The sequence below is a fragment of the Lineus longissimus genome, chromosome 7, assembly GCF_910592395.1.
Source record: "Lineus longissimus chromosome 7, tnLinLong1.2, whole genome shotgun sequence".
NCBI classification, from domain to species: Eukaryota; Metazoa; Nemertea; class Pilidiophora; order Heteronemertea; family Lineidae; genus Lineus; species Lineus longissimus.
In genome coordinates this window covers 8,520,090-8,532,364 of record NC_088314.1, presented here as the reverse complement: position 1 = coordinate 8,532,364, position 12,275 = coordinate 8,520,090, and the positions used below count along the sequence as shown (strand labels likewise).

Here is a 12,275-nt window from a genome sequence, read left to right as displayed (position 1 = left end):
TTCCGGCAGAGCGACCAGGATTTTTGTTGAGGAAATGTGATTCTTCATTATCGGCAATGCTGTCTAAGTTTACTATTCAAATTGTCGAGGGTTGCAATGCCACTGAAGTACCGTTTTCGCTGCGCGAACTGGATCCGAACAGCTCCAAAGACGCGGAGCAATGCAGGTTCTTATCAATCCCCGTTGTTGCTTTTTTCAATGACAAGCTTTTTGGATTCAGGAATGAGTTCTGTGCGCGTTGTAATGGAATGCGCTTCCTTCTAACTTGTGACGATGAATTCAAAAGCAGACTCTCTGATGGCTCGGCAATGTCTCCAACCAGAACCCCTGGCTTTAAGCCAATACCTACCACCATAACATCCCCTGCGTTTATAACTAAAAGTACTGATTTAAGCTACGAGATTCTGATGCGGAAACCTGTGTCAGAGTACGCGTGTTCCTCAGCCCCAGGTTCGGATCGGACTCGCGTCTACGACCCGCTCACTCGCTCCTGCAGGGAAACCCGGCGGTGTGACATGAGTCACGTGGAGTGGAACGAGACGTGCCTCAGAGACCCTTTTGATCGAGCCTACACCACGCCCATTCTGGGGCCTGATGGTTTTATCGCAGTGGAATTACAGGTGAGGATCACAGGTTTAAAAATCATCACATCGGGCAATACATCATACCGCGACACTGCCAGTGAAGACTTCCGCTCTGCTTTATCATCGTATTTGTTTGTAGCGCCGATGGACGTTGCCAACATAACCGTACAATTTGACGAAACAAATTTGACAGAATTTCCCTTAATCGGCGGAAAGGAGCTAACCTTCGGTTCAGATACACTAATCGATATTTCCTTTCTAAAACTGAAAAATAATAAAAATGTCACCATGGAAATGTTAAACATCGTGTCATTCTTGAATCGAGTTGAAAATAAATTCTTCGGTAGGGGGTTTCTCTCTTCGTTTAGAGTTTATAGCCATGCGGTGTCCCTACCTCTAAAGTGTAGCCAGGGCGACTTCGTTAGGGTACCCTACGATTATAATTTAAAAGGATACCTGCAACATGTCGATGCTGACGTTTTTAACCGACAAATTGTCCTAGAATTGCTTGATAATGAGACATTAAACTTCATACTCTGTGACGTATTTGCATCCAAGTTCGACGGCTGTGAGATAGTTTCATATAACCGGAGTTCATTCAGACAAAATAATGATACTGGCGAATTGACATATCTCAAAACTGGGGAACTTATGTCACTGGAGCACGTCATCGGTGACGAAAAAGTTTACATTTGTATCCGGGATGGATTCTTGATTTTTCTTTACACATCAAAAGTGCCTCCGTCCCTTACATTTGCAGGTGTGGCGCTTTCGCTTCTCTTCTTGGTCATGACTCTAGTCACGCATCTTGTCCACAAAAGCCTGCGGACTCTGCCGGGCATGATGCTGATGAACCTCTGCGCGAACCTACTCGTGGCACAGTTACTTTTCATCACAGCTGTCAGTCTTATCTCCGACAGGTTATCATGTCAGATAATGGCCATGGTCAATCATTACTTCTGGTTGGCAACATTTTTCTGGATGAACGCCATTGCTATGAATTTGACCTTGACCTTTGCCGGAGGAATGAAAGCAATGGTGGCGACTACCGACAATTTGCGCACGAAGATTCTGAAATACTCCGCCTATGCTTACGGTGTACCTGCAGTCGTCGTCATTACGTGTGGCCTTTTGGACAAACTTGGCAATGTCCGGATAGGCTACGGACCTGACCTTAACGAAGAAGGAGCGTGTTGGTTCACAAAGGAACAGGGCCTCATCTACGCCTTTGTCGTTCCCTTAGCTCTTATCATAGCAATGAACGCTATACTCTTTATAGTGGCGAGCGTATCGATAGCGAGAACCAAGAAGCTAGGGGCAAAGGCGAAAGGTGTCAGTGGACAAAGGTTAGAGTTCCTTCTCTACTTGAAGCTCTCTCTGTTGATGGGATTCACTTGGATTTTCGGATTCATAGGAACATTCACGGACAATGTCGTAATGTGGTACTTGTTCGTCATCTTAAATAGTCTACAAGGTGTATTTATTGGACTTGCATTTGGTTTTAACAAACGGATCTTTGTAATGTGGCGTGACGTCACAACGACGTCATCCAGGGCGCCATCTACCGGGACAACTAACACAACTACGAATACCCGCCTCTAAAGGGGCCTTGGCCATAAGTGATGTACATGTATTTAGGTTTCTCACAAAATTATCATATCTACACTGCCCCCCCCCCCCCATATCAGACCAGGGTCACCAAATTGCTTCTGCTTATTCCGAACAAATTGTCAATATCAACTATTAACCGAAATAGTCGTGGTGCTTGTTGAAACATGAACATCTATCTTCCTGGACTTATATCGCCAAGCTACGTCCCATATATCAAAATGACATTACCTATACACAAGGGAGACCAGCCAGACTCAGTTGATCTGTGATACAAAAACCATAAGCTGACTGCTGAAGTACCAATTATATTATTATATGAATATGCTTTATGTGGCGAAACGCACTCATCTAATGTCATTTATCATCATCCAAATCGTTTTATTTCTCGATTCTATATAAATGTAATTTCAAAGCAAAAACCTCATATTTTTGGTTTGAATATTCGTGTTCAGGCTATTTTTTAGGAGACATATATCATCTTTCGTTTACTTAGCCGTTGCCGGTTTTGGCCTATCGTGAAATGTTCGTGGGTGTCGATGTTGTCAAGAGGTGCCCTGATAACCTTTCAATGAGACAGTGGAACAAGGGTTCATGTCAGGGGCAAAATAACATAATGCATATCCCAAATGAGCGGATTTTGTGTTCTGCCGGATCCGGGTCTGTTGATCGTCTATGACGCACTCGCAACTTCTACTCGTCACTGGCGCCAAAATGTATTTCTTTTGAGCTCTATTCGAACAACCTGTTCAAACCTTAAAAGCATCTACAAACATTATTTATGAACTTACTGAGCTATATATAGATGTGTGTCGATGGAGTATAGTGTGTGATATAACGTTACCATAAAGGTCAGTAACCTGGTGGAGAGGGTGACACTAATCCGTAGTTCCCAAGCATGCAGGCGTAATCTTGATGAAAGTACCTTTGGCTATAGAATTCAGCATATACACGTACTGTACGTCCAAATTGTCGGTTGCATGGCTGCGCCGAGTGACAAAAAAGCGATACTGCTGACAAATCATTATAGTCTAAGATTACATGCAATCGCTTCGGGCATTCAACATCGGTGTTGCAGTGGACAACTGGTGACAACTCAGACCAACTCCGCAAGATTTGGAGGAACAAAGGCTACATGTACGTCATGCTACCGCATATTACGATTGAGGTGCGGTGCAATGAATTCAAAACGGACTGGCAATTTTAATACCCCAACAAAAGTAGATCTTTTATTTTCTAAGATATCCACGACAACTTGATGAAAATTTTAGGATATCACCACTAACAGTCCGTCGCACACGATACATTTTTTTCCTACGAAATGTTCTGTAGAATTTTTCGTAAAATTATATTGGAAGGCAATATCTCGTATCTACGAAGTTTGAGATCGGAAGGCTCATTTAAAAATCGAAATTCGAAATTCTGCCAGCTGGGCTTACGTACGTATCCCGCCGTAATCGATTTATTTAAATTTATTTCCTAGGATATATACTTTTTATTTCCTAGGATATATACCCTCTCATTTAGTGCCGTGTTTTATCGCAGGTATGGTCAACTGTAAGAAAGATTGCCGTGTCGTCATCGCACGCACAGTTCTGGAAACGTTCTTTTTCGGAAGCGTTTCCGATTTCGGAAGCCCATGGCTTCCTTTTTCGGAATCCGAGTCCGATTTCGGAAGCGCTTCCGAACTAGGACGTTTCCAGAACTGAGGCAGGTAAAACATTATGATCAACTATATGTACAGTATATATAAGAACAGATTGGCGTGTCGTCATCGCAGGTAAAACATTATAATCAACTGCACGTATAAGAAAGATTGAAGGACTACGCCATTCGTTAAGAATTTGAAATTGGCAATCGAATTTGAAACGATGCAACTATAGGTTCAGAAAGGACAACATCGTACATCGGTTGGTAAAAAGGGCTTTTTGAGAGAGAAAAGACTATTAATGATAGTACATGTATTCACGTTTGGTGTTGGCGCTCAGGTGTGTAGCAATTCTCTGGTCGTAAATCGGCTTGGAAGTCATAAAAATAACAGCCCAAAAATGAGCGGTACCATTTCGACCCATCGAGATGGTGGAATATCTCCAGAAGAAGAAAGAATATTTTCTGGGTTATTACTAACAATTAACAAAATTCTCACACCGGCCGTCATAGTGCTCGGTTTATTCGGAAATATTTTGTCCATCATCATTCTCGGTCAGCCTCGGCATGCTAAACTAACAACATGCTTCTACATGCGCGTCTTATCCGCGTTTGACTCAACAATTCTACTGACTCAAGTCCTAGTCCGATGTGTTGTCAACTATCACCCAAATCTCGTGATCGAATACGGAATTTTCTTTTGTCCAATGATGCTCTTTACAGGTGGTACATTCGGTCTTTCTAATCTGACAATCGCCGCCATGACACTGGATAGATTTTTAGCTGTGCGATTTCCTCTGAAAGTTGCCAGTTGGTGCACGAAGAAGCGCTGCAAGATAACATCGGGTGTCATCATCTTATTTTGTCTTGGACTTACAATACCGTTGAGCATGAGGACCTTTAACCCCAGGCCTGGTGCTGTTCTCAAAGATATTTGCGGATTCGATCCCGAGTTGTTTCCAGAGTGGTACCCACAAACGATAGAGGTTATTCACTCCACTTGTATGTTGACTGCGCCATTTTTCCTAATTTTGATCTTTAACGTCGCAATCATACTAACACTTGTAAAACAGCGAGTCTGCAGTGCCGAGTCTCAGCTACATTTCCAAGGAACCAAGAAGAAAGACGGCCATGTCACCGTCCTACTTTTCGCTGTGACCATCACCTTCTTCATCACGAATATCCCATGGACCGTTGACCAATGGGTTTGGGAGATCTTAGTCATAGACATGTCCCCACGCCTGCAGATGATAAAAAAGATCGTATATGAGATCGAAATTTTCTTGTTGTATCTCAACCCTTCTGTTAATTTCTACGTTTATTGCATGGCCTGCCAAAAATTCAGAGAAGACGTTAGAGCACTGTTTTGTCAACTCATCGGTACCAAAAACGATGACTAGGTTCCTAAGATGATGGGGCTTTTCTAATACAATTGTACAGCAGCGTGACGGATCAGGTTGGTCGAGCCATGGTAGAATTGACCGAGCGACATATAATCTACGTACAGCAGAACTTGTCAAATTCAAGTGCCTGCGTGGTCGCTCTTGTTAGTACTACTAGTAAGTCACTCAAACTGCAGAGGAGATCAGCAAGAATCCGTGGGGCGAATTTGGCAGATTGTGTACAACCTTACCACATGTGATATCCTGTTGATTTAAGACCCGATGAGTGTTGCGCAAGGTTCAGTTATTATGATCGCCCATGATGCAGCGTTCGACGCACCAATCTGCTTCGTTAAATTGGGAGTTTCTCGCATAGAAACGGGACTGAGTCTTGCGTTCGGCTGTGGTAGGAGAGACCAAGCGACACGGGCTAAGCGACCGATAACCATCCTGAGGGAATCAGGGGTTCTTGTTCGCTTCTCCGGCCCTGCACCCGAGCGTATATTAAACCCCTGATTTCCTCAGAATGCCGATAACCAGTGCTGAGAATTCGTCATGGCCCAAAATACATGGACCATTTTTGAACGAGGTACGTTTTAGTGACATAGATGTGATTTCCGGCCATCGTCAACTTATAGACTCGATCTGATTACGCCGTTGCCACCCTGCTCCCACCTTTGCTATCCACGACTTGAGGATTGTGTCGTGGTACGACCTGTCCCCTTGGAATTGGTTCATTCTTTATGTTATATCCGGTGGCCCAAAATAGCTCACTCCAGTGATATTTCTTTATAAAAGCTGTTGGTTTCACTCAGACATATGCAGGGCCCGGTATTAAGATGGCGAGCAGAGGGTAGTCTTGCGTCACACCCTTGGCACGCAATATCCCAGCCTGTCCATTGGTAACGGTGCTTAGTGATACTGGCACCGTTTACTAGCGTACATTTGGCCTCTTCCGGTTGGCCTCTTGCAGCAAATGGCAGCTATTCCTCTCATTGGGAGATTGCCTTGGCACGCCCTGCATCCAGCCAATCAGGGTTTGTGGTCATCAGTTGTGATCTCAGAGGTGACGTGATAGTTTCCGGTGGTCAAACGCACGTTTAATACGATACGAATTACCCACAGTTTTTCGAAGGTTCTAGAACATTGGAGTATAATTGCCTTGTTGGTCAACAAGACAATTAATTACAAATGTACCTCCAAGAGTATTTTCAAAATTGGATGGTGCACGTAACCTTCATAGATTGTCATGCCAAATGAGCCTGCTAATAGCCGGGGTGCTGCATTGTCAATTACTAATGCGTGCATCCATATCAAATGGGGTTCAGAGCGACATCCTTGGTAGTTTGGACAGGGGTGATGTGACAGTGCTTGTCATGATCGGCCTCTCTGCAGCCTTCGATACCATTGACCATAAGATCCTTCTAAAAAGGTTTGAACAGTTATTTGGCATCACTGGCTCTGCTCTTGCCTGGATTGCATCATATCTTGATGACAGGTATCAGACTGTCGTTATTGATCGTCAAAGATCTACGTCCGTTCTCTTAAAACATGGTGTTCCGCAGGGGTCGGTGTTGGGCCCAAAAATGTACTGCATGTACACAAAACCACTCGGCAACATAACAAGAAACCATGGCCCAGGTCATCATTTTTATGCAGATGATGCACAGCTTTATGACTCTTTTAATCCGGGGATCCCACAAGCACAGGAAGTTACACTTGACTGTCTTGACTTATGCATTACTGACCATGGTTCCTGGTTGAAGGAGAACTTGCTGAAAAAGAACGACGACAAGACGGAGGTGGCACTCTTTGCATCCATTCATCGTTCCAAGACCCTGGATCACGTTTCGGTGAATGTTGGTGACTCTATCATTGACTCTGTGGCATGCGTAAGAAATTTGGGGGTGATGTTTGACAAGAAAATGAACATGGAGGCAAAGATGAATGCTGTCTGTAGGTCGGCCTACGCCCAACTAAGGAATATTGGACTGATCCGTCAGTATCTCAACACTTCTGCAACCCGTTCACTAGCGTGTGGCCTAGTCACATCAAGGCTGGATTACTGCAATTCACCGCTCTATGGCATTTCAAAAGACCTTATGAACAAGTTGCAGAGGGTGCAGAACGTGGCGGCCCGCATCATCACGCGCACCAAGCGTCGAGACCACATCTCCCCTGTACTACGTGAGCTCCACTGGTTGCCGGTTGAGCAGAGGGTGAACTATAAAATCCTCATGCACGTTTTCAAATGTGTGCATGGAATAGCGCCTGGCTACTTGTCAAACCTGGTCAATATCTATAGGCCAGGAAGAGACCTTCGGTCGGCTGATGACAATAGACTAGTACTTCCAAGGGCCCGGAGCAAATATGGGGAGCGCTGCTTCTCATTCTCCGCAGCTGTTTTGTGGAATGGGCTCCCTTTTGAGGTCCGGCAGGCAAAGAGCCTTGCATCATTTCAAACGATGCTCAAGACCCATCTTTTTTCGATCGTAATTTTGTTATAAATATTGTAAAGCGCCTTTGAACGGATTTAATCTGAAAAGGGCGCTTAAATTTAAACATGGTTTATACATACATACATACATACATCAAATCAACCTTCTAGATGACTTACAGGTCACGAGAGTTAAAAATATTGCTTCAGGGTTTGATATTTGAGAATCCCACGGTCATCAAAAAAACCGAAAAGGAACAAAAATACATGTAGATGAAATGAAGTTCTACGACTCAATCCTCAAATCATTTTAACTGATGTGTAAGTGGGAGTCAGCCACGCTTTAAAGGGGTACACCGTTCGTAATTACAAGTGGTCAAGGAAAACACATCAACGGCTATCTTTCGTTATGCTTTGTTGGCCATATAAAGCATAATGGCAACAAGACGAAACATCATGTCTAAACAAAGATATTACATTCATATACTAGCGTATCGTCTATAGTTTTCTAAATAATGTTGACAACTTGAAACACGGCTCTCTTCGTCATGCAGTATTTTTGCTTAACTGGCTCCAACCTTCGCCGCTCCTTTCCATGCCCGGATGATCGCGTTTCCTCCACAATCATTAGCGCAACTAGAGCGTTTGCAACCAGACTGGTCCGCCTGCCTGCCTCCATCGTGCGTTATTGTTCTCCGCAATTACTTGACAATGGGAATCACACAGATACTGCCGACGACATCCGCAAATCGTTCTTCGTAGTTTGTATCAGTAAAAAAGTCCAGCCCTCTTTTATCATATATCATATATCTTCATATATCTTCAAAGATGAAACAGAAACAGAGACCAGGCAATGATTTTGGGATATTGAAATGTCTTAAAGTTTTCTACTGTAACACCCAACCTCCTGAATTCCTCCTGGATTTTTTGTCGTAGTGAAATGGAGGCCCTTGCCTTATTCAGTTTTAAACGCAAGGGCGTCCATTTCAACCACAAGAACAACAAAAGCGACTGCCACGCCTCTGTGCGGAAGTTGCTTTAACATAATTTTTTTAGATTCGATATTTTTTGGGTTGCGCCCCTCCCCCTCCCTGCAACCTCCATGCAACCTCCATGCTACATGCCTGGAGATCTTGGTCTACATTTGCCGGTATTGACAAAGCAATACTCCCACATCTTCTCTGAATTTACGGCAGGCTAGGCAATACACGTAGAAATTAACAGAGGGGTTGACGAAAAGTAAGAGAACTTCGAATTCGTAAACAACCTTCCTTACCATTCTTAGCCACTTAGTGTTCTCATGAACAACAAGCAATATATCCCACAGCCATTGGTCAACGGTCCAAGGGATGTTGGTAACGAAGAATGTGATTGTGACTGCGAAAAGTAGAACGGTGACATGGCTATCTGACTTCTTGGATCCTTGGTTGTGTAGCTGTGATTTTGTGTTGCAGACTCGCTGGCCTATTAGGGTTAACACAATTGTGATGTTGAAGAAAAGAATAAGGGAAAAGGGGGCAGTCAGCATGCATGTCGAGTGAAGAACGTGTATCATTTGAGGGTACCATTCGGGAAACATTGCGCGATCAAATCCACATATATCTTTGAGGACTAAAGCTTTAGGGTAGAAAGTCCGCATGCTAAATGGTATTGTCACAACCAAACAGAAAATGCTGATCGTAGCAACTGTTATCTTACATCGTCTCTTCGTGCACCAACTGGCAACTTTTAGAGGAAATCGCACAGCTAAAAATCTATCCAGTGTCATGGCGGCGATTGTCAGATTAGAAAGACCGAATGTACCACCCGTAAAAAGCATCATTGGACAAAAGAAAATTCCGTATTCGATCACGAGATTTGGGTGATAGTTGACAACACATCGGACTAGGACTTGAGTCAGTAGAATTGTTGAGTCAAACGCGGATAAGACGCGCATGTAGAAGCATGTTGTTAGTTTAGCATGCTGGGGCTGACCGAGGATGATGATGGACAAAATATTTCCGAATAAACCGAGCACTATAACGGCCGGTGTGAGAATTTTGTTAATTGTTAGTAATAACCCAGAAAATATTCTCTCTTCTTCTGGAGAAATTCCACCATCGAGAGGGGGCGCGATCGTGAAATCCATCGTTTCGTCAATGCTTATCTTCATGGATTATTTTCGGATAATAATCATATCATTAAATACCGAACTAGAGGTAAGTAATAATTGGTTGCCTCGCCAAACAACGCGGGAATGGAGATTAAATTGGCCTGTCCCACTTCAAGATGCACAGTGTAGCACATGGGGCCACTTTTAGTGGACTTATGAAGACCGAAACGTCTCGCCGATGATATGAGCGAAATGACAGCTTCATCCAAGCGGTCGGGTTGACTGTGTTGGCATGCCCGGCGATCTACCAGCGTTGTGCGTATCCACCTTCAGGGTGAGGAGGAGACTTCAGGATTGAAGTACACCGCCAGTAAGTCGGTATGAGTGTTTGGAGGCAACAAATACCTCCAGCTCGGTATCAATTGCTATTCAAAAACATCTCAAACCTAACATCGAAATGTGATTTCGACTGATTCCATATTTTGCACCGTTGTCTGGGAACGTACCACAAAAACGACGGAAACTCCGACTGATAACACAATTAACAGACTTCCTGCCGTATTGCCCATTCAAAACAATGCGAATGCGTCCAGGACTCTACAAATCTTATGACTATATTTTCCGGATCAGTTTTTCTTTGTAAAGTTGAAAAGAGTGAATCGTGTAAATAATATTCTCTGAGATTTCAGCACAAAATGCTAGAGGAGGCACTTTTTACTGTTCGTTGGCTCTCGAAAAACAACTACACAAAAATGTATTTACAACACTCATATCTGGAGCATGCGCTGCAGCTAAATAATTTACATTGATTGCGGGTGTCATTCTAAACCATATATATCTTCACAGCGGTTTGGTAATTATTGGCGATGATCTATTCAGCTAAATATGCATATATTTCAACTACATGTACTTGTAATTTGAGAGAACAAATAAGCCTTGCATCAAGAACTCCTCGGGCGGAAATCGGAAGTCCTTCACGTCCGCCTGCCTGATTTTTGCTTTTTTCGATGTATGGTTTATTCAGAGTGACTTTGTCCAAGATATTTGACTGTAGAACAGGACCGTCAGAGTGGCGCAATGGTATCGATGAGTGGTACAGTGGTATCGATGCGATGTTCGAAATTTTGTAACATCGGCATCTGTCACCTCTGCGGCCGAACTCGCAGTCGGGACCTCTCTCCATGATGTTGTATACAACCAGGGCGACTCTCTCTGCATTCTGTGCCTATAGGTTTCCTCCGAGATCTTTGGTTCCTTCTACATTATATTACAAATCGCACGATATTGTTTACAGACGCTGTACCAGTTGATGCTCAACTCTTCAACTCAATCCCCTTCCCACTATTGATTGGCTTACTGACGAACAATGATCGAACGTCGTCTCTGAATTTCCCACAAGCGAGACAGTAAACGTAGAAGTTAACAGACGGGTTGAGATACATCAAAAGCAATTCTATTTCATACACGACCTTCCTAATCCTTTTCAGGCGTGAGCTCTGGTCGAGTGGAGAGACCTCCTAGACCCATTGGTCGACGGTCCATGGGATATTCGTGATGAAGAAGGTGATGGTCACAGCGAAAAGAAGGACGGTGACATGGCCGTCTTTCTTCTTGGTTCCTTGGAAATGTAGCTGAGACTCGGCACTGCGGACTCGCTGTTTTACAAGTGTTAGTATGATTGCGACGTTAAAGATCACGCAATATCCCAGCCTGGCCATTGGCAGCGGTGCTTAGTGATACTAGCACCGTTTACTAGCGTACAATTGACCTCTTCCAGTTGGTCCCTTCCGGTTCAAGAGGCAGCAAATGGCAGCTATTCCTCTCATTGGGAGATTGCCTTGGCACGCCCTGCATCCAGCCAATCAGGGTTTGTGGTCATCAGTGGTGATCTCAGGGGTGACGTGATAGTTTCCGGTGGTCAAACGCATGTTTAATATGATGCGAATTACAGTTTTTCGAAGGTTCTAGAACATTGGAGTATAATTGCCTTGTTGGTCAACAAGACAATTAATTACAAATGTACCTCCAAGAGTATTTTCAAAATTGGATGGTGCACGTAACCTTCATAGATTGTCATGCCAAATGAGCCTGCTAATAGCCGGGGTGCTGCATTGTCAATTACTAATGCATGCATCCATATCAAATCAGACTTCCAGATGACTTACAGGTCACGAGAGAAAAAAATATTGCTTCAGGGTTTGATATTTGAGAATCCCACGGTCATCTAATAAACCGAAAAGGAACAAAAATACATGTAGATGAAATGAAGTTCTACGACTCAATCCTCAAATCATTTTAACTGATGTGTAAGTGGGAGTCAGTCACGCTTTAAAGGGGTACACCGTTCGTAATTACAAGTGGTCAAGGAAAACACATCAACGGCTATCTTTCGTTATGCTTTGTTGGCCATATAAAGCATAATGGCAACAAGACGAAACATCATGTCTAAACAAAGATATTACATTCATATATTATAGTGTATCGTCTATAGTTTTCTAAATAATGTTGACAACTTGAAACACGGC

The 12,275-nt window shown here is 43.5% G+C and overlaps 2 protein-coding genes across 2 annotated transcripts; both read left to right on the top strand.

Moving 5' to 3' along the window:
* Positions 1-308: 308 nt before the first annotated feature.
* Positions 309-2,186, top strand: LOC135490965 (adhesion G protein-coupled receptor L4-like). Its single transcript, XM_064776555.1, has one exon. The coding sequence runs from the start codon at positions 309-311 to the stop codon at positions 2,184-2,186; it is 1,878 nt and encodes a 625-aa protein (XP_064632625.1).
* A 2,054-nt stretch (positions 2,187-4,240) lies between these two features.
* Positions 4,241-5,239, top strand: LOC135490964 (somatostatin receptor type 5-like). The gene has a single exon (XM_064776553.1). It carries the CDS (start codon positions 4,241-4,243, stop codon positions 5,237-5,239), a length of 999 nt encoding a protein of 332 aa, XP_064632623.1.
* The last annotated feature ends 7,036 nt before the right edge of the window (positions 5,240-12,275 follow it).

What these genes read in the sequence shown, in the direction of transcription:
- LOC135490965 (XM_064776555.1), top strand. Translation starts at nt 309, where the DNA reads ATGTCTCCAACCAGAACCCCTGGCTTTAAGCCAATACCTACCACCATA.
- LOC135490964 (XM_064776553.1), top strand. Translation starts at nt 4,241, where the DNA reads ATGAGCGGTACCATTTCGACCCATCGAGATGGTGGAATATCTCCAGAA.